The 15442-nt window shown below is 38.3% G+C and overlaps 3 protein-coding genes across 3 annotated transcripts; 1 reads left to right on the top strand and 2 right to left on the bottom strand.

Annotated features, from left to right (window-relative positions):
* The first annotated feature begins 93 nt into the window (after nucleotides 1-93).
* LOC100637782 (cyclin-dependent kinase-like 3) lies at nucleotides 94-4460 on the top strand. The gene is made up of 16 exons (XM_011411008.2): nucleotides 94-353; nucleotides 947-1131; nucleotides 1176-1370; nucleotides 1758-1848; nucleotides 1904-1991; nucleotides 2105-2217; nucleotides 2275-2414; nucleotides 2477-2685; nucleotides 2749-2855; nucleotides 3106-3192; nucleotides 3240-3380; nucleotides 3426-3534; nucleotides 3590-3670; nucleotides 3818-3924; nucleotides 3971-4119; nucleotides 4179-4460. Exons 2-16 carry the CDS (start codon nucleotides 964-966, stop codon nucleotides 4317-4319), a joined length of 1926 nt encoding a protein of 641 aa, XP_011409310.2. The 5' UTR covers nucleotides 94-353; nucleotides 947-963; the 3' UTR covers nucleotides 4320-4460.
* On the bottom strand, nucleotides 4360-12511 carry LOC100637905 (epidermal growth factor receptor-like). Its single transcript, XM_020004044.1, has 26 exons — nucleotides 12334-12511; nucleotides 11778-12275; nucleotides 11660-11734; nucleotides 11493-11611; nucleotides 11308-11449; nucleotides 11146-11262; nucleotides 10996-11098; nucleotides 10584-10948; nucleotides 9963-10110; nucleotides 9832-9907; nucleotides 9653-9776; nucleotides 9479-9606; nucleotides 9214-9427; nucleotides 8974-9164; nucleotides 8857-8919; nucleotides 8693-8806; nucleotides 8550-8645; nucleotides 8305-8490; nucleotides 8038-8193; nucleotides 7852-7974; nucleotides 7567-7666; nucleotides 6528-6625; nucleotides 6212-6442; nucleotides 6081-6167; nucleotides 5970-6029; nucleotides 4360-5918 (listed from the first exon to the last, which is right to left on the bottom strand). The coding sequence occupies exons 1-26, from the start codon at nucleotides 12413-12415 to the stop codon at nucleotides 4542-4544; spliced, it is 5073 nt and encodes a 1690-aa protein (XP_019859603.1). The 5' UTR covers nucleotides 12416-12511; the 3' UTR covers nucleotides 4360-4541.
* Nucleotides 12512-13531: 1020 nt separating this feature from the next.
* Nucleotides 13532-15310, bottom strand: FzdA (frizzled). Its single transcript, NM_001279277.1, is given in 1 exon segment — nucleotides 13532-15310. A coding segment is annotated over 1 exon segment (1779 nt).
* Between the last annotated feature and the right edge of the window lie 132 nt (nucleotides 15311-15442).

Raw genomic sequence — 15442 nt, forward strand, 5'->3', positions numbered from 1 at the left:
GACACAATAACCAATTAATAACTAGATCAGCTAGCAGATTTATTCAACTGTTTTGCAAATGCTTTGCTCATTGCTATGAAAAGCATTTCAATACTGCAACACAGCAGATTTTGTCTGTTCATAGTTTTACTCTAGCAATGGGACCGGAAAAGTCTCATAATGAATGTACGTAGCCGGCGGTGGGTGGGGGTGAACTAGTTTAAGATCAAAAGAATCTTGGAACAAGATTCATAGCCACTGTACCCAAGGCAACACCCAAACTCTAGAAGAAGACTCTCTCTCTCTCTCTCTCGAGGAGAAGAAATGAGCAAGTGCTGAATATAACAAGCACACGATCTTCCTCTCCAATCTAAGTAAGTGACAGGATGTACTCTTTTGCTACAACATGATTTCAACCAGTTTGGCATCTTAATATGCTTGTACGGAATGACAAGCCTTGCGTCCTTTTTCTACTCTCGACTCAGCCCATACTCTATTCCTAAACTCCCCAGCTTGCAGCACTTGTATTTGCTCTCGTAAATTACTGCACAGAGGCTAATAAATCTTTCTGAGCCTCTCTGTAGCTATATATGTGGATATGTAGGAGAAATATATATAATTTTACATTATGTGCGATACTGCACTTTGTGTGCTTGTGTATGCCTTGTATAATTGTGTTTTAGGACTGCTGAATATAATATTTATTTATTGTCTCTTGTGATCAGTGCATGTGTGCGTGTGTGGGTGTAATAAGGAGTTCCAATTACCCTAAGCTTTAAGTATTGAGAGAACATACACGTTAGATCAGTATGTGATGGTCCTTTGATTTGTCAACTGTCAGCCAAAGGAATGCCATACAGTTTAGAGATTCATTGACTAGGAGATTGATAACAAGGAATGAAATGAATTACTGTTTGCAATTTATCCTCAAAGTCAAATATTCGCATGTTTAATGTCAATATTTTAGTATTATAGAAATTTGTTATGGAGAAATACGAGAATTTGGGTCTTGTGGGGGAAGGGAGTTACGGAATGGTCATGAAGTGTAGACACAAAGACTCGTCTCAACTTGTGGCCATTAAGAAGTTTCTGGAAACTGAGAACGACAGGATGGTCAAGAAAATTGCACTTAGAGAAGTTAGAATGTTAAAAGTAAGTCTAAAGTTAACTCTAACATAAAGTGAAGCTTTTTATAGCAATTACGTCATGAGAATTTAGTCAATTTAATTGAAGTTTTTCGAAGAAAAAAGCGACTCTATCTCGTGTTTGAGTTTGTTGATCACACAGCATTGGATGAGCTGGATAAGTATCCTAGTGGAGCTGATGAATCATTAGTGAAAAAGATAATGTGGCAAGTGCTTAAAGGAGTTGAGTTCTGTCATCAGCACAATGTACGTCAGGGAATGTGTATAAGTATAAGACTGCGAATGTGTATAAGACTGCGAATGTGTATAAGGCTGCGTTTACACTGCAACGAAAATGATGTAATCGGAAAATGATGCAATCGTACAGTTTTGTGCCTGTTTTATGCTTTTGTTTACACGAAACGAATGAAAACTTGATAGAATCTTGATAGAACTCTATGGAAGCAAAAACAGTGTTCTAAGTGTATGGTTTTAAAAAGATGCATTTTGCGTTGCTGTGTAAACACAGCCTAACTTAAGAGAGGTGGTAAAGGAGAGACTGATTGCATAGAAAATAGAGGAGTTGTTTATCCTCTCTGACTTTTCTTTAACGCATCCTATTTTACACTTAACACTTCCGATTCTTACTTTAAGGTGATTCACAGAGACGTCAAGCCAGAGAATATACTCATATCCAAAAGAGGAGTTGTCAAAATATGCGACTTTGGCTTTGCCAGAGCCATCGGTAAAAACAAAATTATATTAAATAAAGCTCTACTGTAATATGCATTACACTGTAGCTCCTCCTGGTGAAGCATATACAGATTATGTGGCAACACGTTGGTACAGGGCACCAGAACTATTAGTAGGGGACACCAATTATGGCAGGTATAGACATTATAATACTTTTTGTATTCGAATTGAACCTTGTCATGTATTGTATACACTACCATAGCAACATGCGCTACGTTGTTATTGTTTATCTTTGTTGTTATGTCTAGGGCTGTCGACGTTTGGGCAATCGGTTGCTTATTTTCTGAAATGTTAACGGGAGAACCGCTTTTTCCTGGCGAATCGGACATTGATCAATTATATCTCATCACTAAATGTTTTGGTATGTATAACTCTTTCTAATTTCCTGGTTAATCGGCATATTATCTGTCCCAAATAGGTAATCTCATTGCTCGCCATCGTGAAGTATTCAGTCGGAATCCTTTATTCATTGGTATGAGACTCCCAGAGGCAAGAGAGATCCAACCATTCGAGAGAAGATATCACAGACTATCCCCAGCAGCCATGGACATCATTAAAGTACACATATATGACAAATCTTACATGTAAGGATTGTGATGTAATATATTGTCTTTATATAGTGGTCGCTACGCCTTGATCCAGCTGACAGACCAACCTGTACTCAGTTACTAAAACACGAGTTATTTCAACGCAATGGATGGGCTGATAAATATTCCATTGAATTACGAAGTAAAATACAACACGAGTTTGACGACAACCCACTCTTAAAGAACCTTGGCGTTACCATATATGGTAGTCTGTATGACAGTCAGCATGCAGCAATGAAAGAGTGAGTGTGTGCATTTATTACATGTATATAAACTGTAATGGGTTGATTATGATTCATCAATAGATCCTCTGGTGAAGAGACTGTACCAAACAGATTAACCACAAAGCATGATTATGCTACTGGTTTTTCAAGTGGCGCTGAAGCAACTGGGAGTGGAGCTGATGAATCTGGTAAAATAACTAATTATATTATCGTTCTAGATATTATTACTATACTCTATCACATATTGTGAATATATCATTTGAGGATTAAACTAGTTTCATTGTTTTGCATGTTAGCATTGCTCTAAAGCTAAAAGCAGGCTATTATAAAAGCATTGTTTCTGTCTAAAACATTGATTATTGTCAACATAGTTGTAGAGCATGCTTACTCAAGGGCAATCATTGTTATCACAATACATTATTATCATCATTATTTTAGCTATCAAAAAAGAAAAGAAAAAGAAAATAAAAGTCCATCGTGAGAAAGCAGCAAATGGATTGCCTCTACAAGAACCTAAGCCAAAAAGTATTTAAAAATTGTACTATCTCCCTGTTCACAATTTTTTCCTATAGCAATGATACCATCATCACTACTACAAGGGAATATGGCAGCACTGGGAGGGCCCAGTGGATCTCCCTATGGCTCACAGCATGCGTTACTGAGAGCACAGCAACCATCACCATACATGTATAAACCAAGCACACCTAAAAGAGGTAACAGTAGTGCATTTCAATGCTCTATCTTCTTTTTTGCTGCAGTCCTACCTCATGATATACCCTCTCCATTGCATCCTAATGCTAAGAGCATTGGTGCACCTCCTATCTCATTGCTGGATAATCAAGCATCAGCTACTCACTCGATAACAAAGTAACCTTCATTAGTAAACTTTGTAGCATTATTACTTGCATTCCTTTGAATGAAGGCTTAAAGCAGGATTACAGAGTCATTCAAACACAAGTATTACTTCACTGCATGAGCTGAGACCTGATCTACAGCCACACAGGTTAGTACATGTGTATAATATATAATATGTGTTTCATACTATAATGTGTATGTTATATATAGTATGTGTGTGTATTTTATGTGTCAATAAGTCAGTACTGTAATATATTGTACATGTTATAATGCCTGAATATTGTTTCCATTACAGAGGTGATGCATACAGGTCTCCACTCTCTCCCTCTCACCCTCCTCCCGTAAAAAAGCAACTCTCCAATGCTGGCACCATTGGGCTCCCTCAGTTGAACGACCCCTCAAGTAAGCCCAGTTCCTACAGCATTCAAGAATCATTATTCATTAATAGACTCTCATCTTCGTCTTACTGCTAAATCCCCTCTTGTACCTGCGTATACTCATTCTTCTTATTCTCAAATACACTCAACCTCCGGTGCTGAGATTGACCATCATACTCATGGCATGCTAAGCAGTGGTGTTCCAAGAGCCAGTTATCAGGTATGCATAGCAATTTAAACGCTGTAGAAATGATTCCTGCTTCAATTGTACATTTGTAGCTTACACCTAGTGGAAGAATGAGACATCCACCTCACCAAGACCCAGGACCTCAGTCTGGGTTTTCTCTCTTACATCAGAAACCATCAAGTCCTCGTGTATTGAGAACATCAGAAACGAGTCAATTGGCTCCTACTAATTGAGTATTTTTGTTATTTGGATAGCCTGTATATATTACCATAGTTTGAACTTTGTCCTGCTTTTCATCAAACAATAATAATAATAGCGATAATAATAATTGTAACATTTTTTGTATTATAAGAATGAATTATTGATTTTTCACACTGAGTCTAAAAATGCATGACTGCTGTAAAAGGTATGGCATGTACATAATAATAATACACACAAAATAAATACTAACACGTTCAACTTGCAGGAGCTTCGTAGACATTGTATTGGGGAACACGTGGCATACCATCAGTGGGTAGCTCATAATCGCCATCTTTAACAGGTACTTCATATGGCGACACAGTCCTTGCAGTTGGTGAGATAGCAATGGGGACTTCATAAGGTGACATTGTCCTTTCATTTGATGAGGAGTGACCATTCATAGCTATGCCAGCTCTTGAATCATACATTACATTACAGAAACTACTTTGCTCTTTTTTGGGGGATGATTCATCGATTTCTTCATAATTATCTAAATTGGTAGACGTTCCAGCTCTTGAATCATACATCAGGTTAGAGAATGAGAAAGGTTGATTGCTGACATCTTCAACGTCTTTGTAGTTATGAGTTTCAGGAACTTTTGAAGTACCAGCTGTAGAATCATACATGACGTTAGAGACACCATTAGGAACATCCTCATCAATATCTTCATAATTATTATCATCTGGTATAGCATTGACCGTAGAAGTACCAGCCCTTGAGTCATACATGACGTTAGAAACACCACTAGGAACATCCTCATCAATATCTTCATAATTATTATCATTGGGTACAGCATTGACCGTAGAAGTACCAGCCCTTGAGTCATACATGACGTTAGAAACACCACTAGGAACATCCTCATCAATATCTTCATAATTATTATCATTGGGTACAGCATTGACCGTAGAAGTACCAGCCCTTGAGTCATACATGACGTTAGAAACACCACTAGGAACATCCTCATCAATATCTTCATAATTATTATCATCTGGTACAGCATTAACTGTAGAAGTACCAGCCCTTGAGTCATACATGACGTTAGAAACACCACTAGGAACATCCTCATCAATATCTTCATAATTATTAACATCTGGTACAGCACTGACTGAAGAAGTGCCGGCCCTTGAGTCATACATCAAATTGGAAACGCCATTACGATCATCTTCCATGTCTTCATAGTTATTAGCAGCGGGTATTGCTGCCTGGCCAGCTCTTGAATCATACATCAAATTCGTGACACCATTTTGATCATCCTCCATGTCTTCATAATTATGAACAAGAGGCTCTGCCTCGCCAGCCCTTGAATCATACACTAGATTGGTTAAGCCACCTTTATTAACCTCCTCTTCAACATCTTCATAATTATGAACCTCAGGGACGCTGCTGCCAGCATTATTGTCGTATAGCAGATTAGTGACACCCCCACCCATAGCACTAGGTAATAAAGGCATTTTATCATTAGGTGATAGTGGAGATCCAAGGGGCTGAGGATTCTCTGAGAATTCATAGTTTTCAATAATATCGGCTGCAGAATGTGAAGGCGCATTTGCTGCCACATCTGACATTAGTGTATAATCATCGTCTGGGTCTTCCTGTAATAGCAATGTAAATGAAATACTCTCTCTCTCTTACAAATGGCTTACATTTGGTAGTAGCTTAATCTTTTCATCAACATAATCATTGCTTTGTTTAGCTGGAACCAACTATGCATATCATGTACACAGTCATACTAATACGGTATTTGATTCACATACCAAATCAACATATCTTGGTGATCTTGGTGCCTTAACAACTGGCGAAGATCCTTCAACAGGTACTTCATATTCTTGCCCATCATTCAACTATAAATATAAATGTTGATCAAAGCAGTGAGAGCATAGCTTACCTTCTTTGTGGGAAAAACTACTGGTGTAGCATCAGGTGGGTGCATCACATAAGCCTCAGCACTGAATGCCATGGCATAAGGATTAACAGCATTATCACTGGAAGGTAGTGTTCCTTGAATACTAACAGCACTTGGACAAGTCTCATTGGTAACTGGCTGCTCATAAGCATTATCTCCAGGCTGACTCACATTACTGGGTAGCATCAAATAATCACTTGTGTTACCATCAAGCTATATAAAAAAACAATAATAATAATTTATGTCATACATGATACAGCTCACACACACCCACACACACACACACACTCATGCTTACAACTGTTAGTACATAACGGGCAGGATCGTTCATAAATTCATGAAATCGACGTCCTAAATCCACAAAATCGGGTCGACTATCAGGCTCTAAAAGCCAACCTAAATAACAAAGTGATAACAATGTACACAGGATAATAGCCAGGGTTTCCCCCCTAAGTGAGCTAAACAGCATGCTATACGAGTTGTTACAATACAGTACAGTATGTGGCATTTTGAGCAACTTTAAAAATTCATAAAAAATCCAAATTTGATTGAAATCAACTCAAACTTGATATATGACATGAAAACATGTATATCTATCAGAAAAAATTATAAAAATGGAGGATTCTCTTTTAGCCATTTTTGACGAAATTTGGCTCGAGACCAAAGGCTATAGCCTTGGGTCATCAACCAAATTTCATCAAAAATGGCTAGGAGAGAATTCTTTATTTCATAATTTTTTTCTGATAGATATACATGTTTTCATGTCATATATCAAGTTTGAGTTGATTTCAATCAAATTTGGATTTTTTATAAATTTTTAAAGTTACTCTAAAATTTTGAGCCACTACACAATTAATCCACTGACATGAATGCTACTGCTATGCCAATATGCAGTATATGTAAATAATACTGCATGCACCTACTCATAATTATGATAAATTTTGGCTCCAACAGTATTATAGTAAATATATAAAACAGTACACATATCCTGTTTGAGGCTCAGTAACTACAGTACATGTAAGCACGGCACCACTCTTAATCTAATAGAGTAAACAAGACTGAGCGTCGCCCAAGAATCTTACATATGAGTGAACTGTTACATTAAACTGTTTACCATTACATGTAGATAGACAAATTACATACTTATGTAAACGTGATTTGGTCTTGATTTACTCTAAATTTAAAACTTAATGTATAGACCAGGACCTTTATACAACAATTCAGTTATTATATACTTTAATTGAGTCAATCATAATTACAAAATTGAACTATTATAATTACATGTTTGATGCTTTTCTACATATTTTACTGTAAACAATAATTATACTATGACCTACATTCCAATAGCACAGCATAAAGATCAATTGTACACGTCACTGGTTGATCTAAACGGTGTCCACCTTCCAGCATCTTCAGGATCTCATATGGCTTCTTACCCTATTAGGAAGAGTCATAAACACTTGAGTACAATTATTATCAAGAGTAGATAATAACTTGTTATTATTAGTCTATTATTATTATCATAAAAGGAAACTCTACAAATACTGTTAATTATTTAACAATAAGCTTAAATTTCAAAATTGTTACAGCTGAACAAACATGATGATCATTGGGAAGTATACTTGATAAGGCCTTGCACCAAATGTCAGTATCTCCCACACGGTGACGCCAAAACTCCACACATCTGTCTTGTGTGTGAAGACTCTGTTCCTTATGCTCTCTGGTGGCAACCAACGAACAGGCATCTACGATACAAACAAACAATGATTAGTGATGATAAGAAGATAGAATAATGCAATATTTATTACCTTTGATGTTGTGGCTTCATAATGAGATTGGTTTGCTTCAATAATTCGTGTCAGACCAAAGTCGGTTATTTTAACTTTCACAGGAGTCTGGACCAGTACATTACGAGCAGCAAGGTCCCTGTGGACAAGGTGCTTAGTCTCAAGATAGGCCATGCCCTAATTAGAATTGAAACAACTCCTCATTGATGCTTTCAATGACAGACAATACAATACAATACAATGCATGACTCATAATAACAACTATTATTATTAGGATTAGTAGCATACATTTGCAATTTGTGATGAGAATAGAAGGATAGTATGGGCATTGAGTCTGTCCTGTTGCTTCTTAATATAGTCAATGAGAGCTCCACATGGCACAAACTGTGATACTAGCATGAGCTGTTTACTCATGCACACGCAATACAAACGGACTACATTCTCGTGATCCATAGTGGCCATTACCACGCCTTCCTACTCGTCGAATAAGGAATTGTAATGACTCAAATCATGCCTTATTCTTCCAGGCTAACCTGTAGTAGCTCCTTACTAGCACTTGCTGATGTGTTCTTGAGTACTTTAATGGCAACGTGATACTCATTCTCGTCATTAGCTGGCTTCCAGTAACCCTTTAACATGTAGTAATGGTGCAAGTTTTACATGTATGGTCGCTTACTTCATAGACAGTACCAAATGCTCCAGCGCCCAGCTCTTTGCCGAATTCTAACTCATCTTCTGGGGCTACTATTAGCCTCGTGGCATTAGGAGCCATTCTAGGAGGCTGAAGTGTCTATTGGAGAAGCATTCGATAATTGAGTCAACGTGTTATTGTATGGAAACCTCTTTTCCTAGTGTAAACAATTCCAATTCTTCAGGACTACTAAACACTTCATTGAGGTTATACTGTGAATTTCAAAAACATAACAATGAAGCGATTACCATCTACTGGTTGCTCACTTTATTTTTCTTTCTCAATGCTCTTGGTACAAACACTAATAGCATAACTATGATTAAGATCACAAGGGCAGTTAGCAGTAGCCCTCCTAAGGCTGAACCAATTACTACTCCTGTAGTACCAGCACTGCTTGGGTCTATTGTACCCATAGTAACTGGGATACACTGTGATGAGCCATTCATAGGAACGGTTTCTACACAAAAAGGACATTATTATGATAATAAAGACACATACTCTACTACCTCTTATTGGGTCACACATGAAAACACAGGAGCCATTGGTGCCCCTAATGTATGAGCATAAAACACAATCGCTAACTGAAGGCCCACTGCATGTTGCACAAAGCTCATGACAGGAGTGGCATAAAACAGTGTCAGTAAGGAAAATACCGCGATCCTCTGTCAGCTGCTCCCAATAATAGCCAGAAGGGCAGGTTACATCCCTCTGACACTCAATCTGTACATTCAAGTACAAAATAATAGTCTACAAAAGCTTATAATGACTGACCTGGTCTCCATTTCTATCAAGTAAAATGGTATCACATGCCATACAGCCATTACTGTCATTGAATGTCTTTCCAGGGCCAGCACAGCCATAGCCAAGGCTACAGCCACTAAAACAAGGCAGGCACTCACCTGAAGAAAGTACATTACTTGTAACACATTTGATATTTTTACTAACCACTAGTGCGACTATCAGGTAAATAAGTGTCACCAACACAGGACTCAAGACACTGTATACCCACTCCAACGCTGACATTGACAAAAAAGTTAGTATTACAGCTGCTACTACAATTGGCAGGACCCTACATTCACGGAATAGTTAATGACAGTGAATGTGTGACAGTGAATAATATGTACCTCTCCAACACAAGAGCCACTACAAAATGAGTGACAAGCCAAGCAAGTGTTGTTAGCATTATGGCCGTATAAGTGACTGAGAGAGAGAAAAAGAGAGAATAAGTCTTAATTTAGAAAAATGGCATCCTTACACTCCGTGGGCATCAAAGTCATTACAAGTTGGTACACATTGTCCATTAAAGATGAAGTTAGTACAAGTCACACACTGAGTGTCATTGGGTCCCCAGCACCAACCAGAAGCAGAGGAGCACTGAGGATGGCAGGTCATGTTTGTTTCAACTATAAGAATGATAACAATAAATAGAAGCAATATTTGTTTATTATGTACATGTAGATTAAAAGTACATATAGATGTAACTATTGTATTACTGTTTACTGCTGCAGATAGTTTAGAAATACATATACATACTGGTAAAACTACAAATCAAACAAACATTGAGTGTGCATGCCAGCATGTTTTAAGTGCCAACAGTAAAGAGTCAGTTATATACACCTTTGCAGGGTACACTCATAGTCTAAACAGGACTATATATAGCCCAGTAATTCAATAAAGCATGGCCAAAGTCAGGCGAGCAATTGACTTCTCAGTATGGTAATCCCAAAAGGGTGTGATGGCACAACTGACACTACTTAACACAAAACACTCACACCAAATAAAGGAAATACTACAACACTATAATTAATGACATGATTAATGATGTGTGTGGTGGCTCAGTCATGGACAACAAGGCTACAAACTAACATGTACTAACCACATTCTTCTATGCTCTGTCTGTGATCATCCAAAATACAGGATGTTGCCGATGAATTTGTCAGATAATAACGCAAATCTCCTAAATAGCAGAGAGAAGGATTATTTTGCAATCGAACGCCTCCATTGATGACAGCCTCCAGGGATGAGAGATCAATGCTGACCAACTCAGTATCGGCTATTATGATTGAATACTTGAAACTGTCACTTGACCCATTGCATGACTGTGATAGCACTTGATTGGAATCATTATTACCAACAGTTTTCAAGTTATAGAGGTATGGAAACGTCTCTTTATTAAAGCCACTAATATCCAGTGAGCCACGAATCTCTCTAATTTCATTAAGATCATTCAATATTGATGGACTAAGCAAAAATTATTATAATACTATTTTTTGAAAATTATTACTAACTCTAAATTTGGTGGTACACTTGAAATCCTCAGTTCAGTGGTAATGATAGTACATCCAGATAACTTTCCAGGAACATCATAATCAAATACCCCACCAGCACACTCTAAAATGAACAGATATCATAAGCAATCACACAGCATTGGCCCTTACCCTGAGGACATGGCCCATCACATAAAACACATCTCATAGTTCCATTATCACCAGATACAGACATATAGTTAGAAGGACAGTCCTCAACACACTGAGTCCCCAGCTCAAACAGCATAGCTACAAAGACTCAAACAATCTTCATTTAAAATATCTTAAATATACCTGGGCAAGTGGAGACACAAAGTGGCTGTGCTTCAAACTTAAATTCTGGATTAAGTACGACAGCACGAGTATCAGGATCAATTATATATTGTTCAGGACATCTCTCCCGGCAGACTCCATCATTCAAAACATTTTTACAAGCCTAGAGCATGACTTAGAAAAAATCTAACAAAACTATCACCTACCCTGCATTGATCATTGTTACCACCTTCACTGCAACCAGCAACACACTCTGGATTGCAACACTGTATGTTTGGACCATTTCTGAAGCAACGATTGTTATTGCAATTGCAATTAAATGACACTAAATGGAAACAATTAATAATAAAAGTAAAATAACTTTTTTGCTCACATGTTTGACAGCAGTCAGTATCATTGCACCAGCAGGACCCTGAGCTGCATCCCAATGCAGTACAGTTAATTATATCTAAATGATATTTCAATGACTATTTCAACTTAAATATATTTACCAGAATCACTGCAACCGTTTGTCTCGAGTCGATGACCAATAACTGGAAAAGGGGCAATATCAATCCAATTAATTGACCTTGTATTACACAAGTAAGGGTTAAGCCTAGAAATAAACCAGACATCACCTCGACTGATCTCAGTCAAGTTTGGCATATAAAGATTTTGTATTTTTCCCAATGCCAGTAAGCTATAACGTCCAGAACGTAAATTTCTTCCACGTATAATTCTGAGGTTAGGGAGAGAGAGCCTTTCAATGGATGGTATGCCATTTAATTCAAGATAGCCACTGATCTCTTTTACATAGTAAAGGAATGAGAAATTAGCCTCCACTAGAGTCTGGTTAGCATCAACAAGAGTAGGGCCTGTTTGGATCACTATATTGTCTTTAATGTACCGACAACCACAGAACTGCTCATATGCATCTTGAAGAATACTGGAGACTGTACCTCCTTGGCTTTGAGAGACCCTGTTAGTGCTGTGACCAAGGCAAATTGTTTCTATGATGAAAAGTTGTAGCTCAAGCATCATTTGCATGTGGAGATTAAGCTCACTTACCACCTCTATCCGGGCAATCAGGAATAACTTGAGCATTGCACACAAAGAGCATAAAAATGAGAGAGACACCGAAGGAGAGCATCTTTACCACACAGAATTGCTGCTAATATGACTTGACACCCCACTCCCAGCTAATTTGCATAAATTTTTATATGCGGAAATGAAATTTAGACATGTACACACCCCATCAGTAGCAAACGTCATGTTACGTTAACCTATTTGTAGACTTGATAGTAAATAGATTTTTTATAGTTGTGGCTGCCCCCTATAATTCATAATCAGCATCTTATAAGTGTGTGTAGGGAAGGAGTCAAAGGATTTTTAGGGTTTCCGGTTTTGCCCATTGCAACAAATGAATACACTAATGTTATGTGACCATCACTAAAGTGTGACATTATAGATAAATTAGGTACTCTAGTCACGTTATCAGTAGTCAGTAGACTGAGGCAGCTTGTAATTCTGTTGTTGCTTGTGAATAAAAATGAATTCTAAGTAATAATTAGGGACACATCTCAATAAGGTTATTGTTGTGGCATAACAATGCTACGTTCGTGTGGCTTCATGATGTTGTTCATGCTAAAAACAATTACAACTTGTAAAATTTGCACAATGCAGTCACTATAGTTTTTGCAAATGTGATAAATGTAGCTAAGAGTTTTCCACCTTATGAAACAAATGGACGTTTTGTTTGACACATGATACTTTGGTATGTTAAAAGAAGTATAATCAAATTAGATGCAGGCTATTTTTATAACATTGAATCACTAGTGGCGAGACAGTAGGTCTGATAAGATGGGATGGAAAAGGTATGAAATTTAAGCTCACATATCACTAAGTAATGGAATTCATAAGGCATGAGAAAAGTTATAGTACGGTATAGTATACTGTATGATATCCTGCCTTTGAAGTTGACCAGATACAACCACATCAGCCCAAACCATGTCAACACACCTATTACTGTGTAATGCTAGACAATCCTTTGATGTCTCATTTGTAACCACAAAGTAACATAAGCTTGTAATAAACAGAAAAAGTACATAATAATAATAATTACAGCTGTAGGGTTACTCAGCTGTAAATGAAAAGTAATACAAGAGTTGAAAGAGGAGAAAAGAGAGTACACAAAGTTGAACAAAAGATGTGCAAAGTGTGATTTAAAACGGGGCACTGAATGAGTCACATAAATGTCTCTTGCCTCTTAAATAGCAGTTTCGATATTTCTCCTTGGCAACTGGTAATCTTCACGCTTGTGACAACAGAAGAAGATACTGTCAAAGAACTTCTGCCATGCTAATAGTGTCTTCCATGAGATGACCCAAAACGTGCTGAAAATGCCAATGATGAAGAGAACTAGGTAACGCATCAAGAGAGCTGTAAACTGTGGCTTTGACTCCGGCTCACAATTAAAGCTAGAAGGAGGACACTTTATATACGATTCTTCCCAGCTATTCCTTTCTGCCAACTGATAGATACACAGAAAGATATAAATGAAAGTCGGGATTATGTAGAGTAGAGCGTAGACTAAGATTCTGATGATGAGTCGTTGGAGTCTCCTCGACTTGTTTGGGTCTTTGCTGATTTGGAGATGAATGTGAACAAGCGAGCCAAACCCAATAACAAGAAATACGATGCCCAGAATTAGAAACAACAAGAGTGGCAACAAGACAAAGACACCCATGCTAACAGAGCTGCTGTTTCCTGTGTAGCATATCCCTGAGAGTTGATCACCGTCAACCAGTCGTACTGATAATAGGAGGATAACTAATATCGCCGGTATGCACCATGCAAATATGTGGTAGAGTAACCAAGGCCTTTCAACTGCTTCCTCGCCCCATTTGAGAGTTGAAGCCATGAACCAAGTCAAAGTCAGAATGACCCACCATATTGCACCTGCCATCTGGAAGTAGTATGTAATGATAAAGAGTATGACACAGCTGGCACTGTGAAAAGTTGGTGTAGAGTTTGGTAGATCTTGAAAAACAAACGACTGGGAGTCTGCTGTGTCAGAACAGGCAAATGATGATTTTGGGTCACTTAGCTTCACAATAGCCCCCACAACAAAGGCAAGTGATAGGATAAGATAACACAAGGCCAGGAATATGACTGGGCGTTCCGGATAATGGTAACGCTGACGGTCGATCATGAAAGTACCTACGGTAAATAAAGTAAAACCGATGCAGATAAGAGCACAAACTAATATGAAAGCTGGAGCGACGACGTTACGCTCCGTCTCTGTGAAAAATATGCCTTCGCAAGGGACAGCACAGTTTGGGATCGAAGCAAATGTGTAGCTAGAATTAGCGAATTCATGTCCCAATCGACGTAGATCCAAATCGGGGCTACATTTCTGACTTGAAGGAATCGTGGTAGCCGTAGGTATGGGTGTAGTGCCTAATGTCATGGAAGAGACAAAGGTAGAGGAGGTTGCAGCGGTAGGTTGAACGGCTGTACCAGAAGATGTAGTAGCAGACGGTAGTAACTCAGGTGGTATGGTAACATTGATAGGCACTTTGAAACACAGACTATCAATATCACTAGTGGATCCCGTACTTTCGGGAAAGTTAGAGCACTCAAAGTGAGGCGGCCAATCCAATCCCCCCTGTTGCATCAAAGGTTCACAAGTATTCCTCACATGGTTACAGAGATTCCTGCAGGGTTTGAGCGTGACGGTTCCTTCGGGTCCTTCGACACAAGCCGGAGTGTACACTGCACAAAGAAAGTGAACGATGGCGTTAGAGCATTGATGTGTAACAAGAGGTTGAAATACGTTCACTTCGGTGTTTGCTTCGCTCTGTGTCCTGTGTTCCCTGAGATTGGGGAAGGAGGCATTTCCCCATGGCACATAAAGACACATGGCCACACCAGTTATAGGTTGACATGTACCGGGAGGCGGTAGAGTACTCACAGGGCGAGTCGGCTGCCCCATAAAAGTTGAGAGATTAACAACAGCGAGGAAAAGAAGTATTACTAGAGACATTGTGAAATTTGACTGTTCTTTCTGATCAAAACTCCTTCTCTTCTTTCTTTACGAGTTTCGCACTAAAAATTTTTCACACTAAGCACCTACGACTACTAACAAATGCACTAGATCGACCGCAGAGCGGATCAG

The sequence above is a fragment of the Amphimedon queenslandica genome, unplaced genomic scaffold (assembly GCF_000090795.2).
Source record: "Amphimedon queenslandica unplaced genomic scaffold, v1.1 AMPQUscaffold_13513, whole genome shotgun sequence".
In the NCBI taxonomy this organism is placed as follows: Eukaryota; Metazoa; Porifera; class Demospongiae; order Haplosclerida; family Niphatidae; genus Amphimedon; species Amphimedon queenslandica.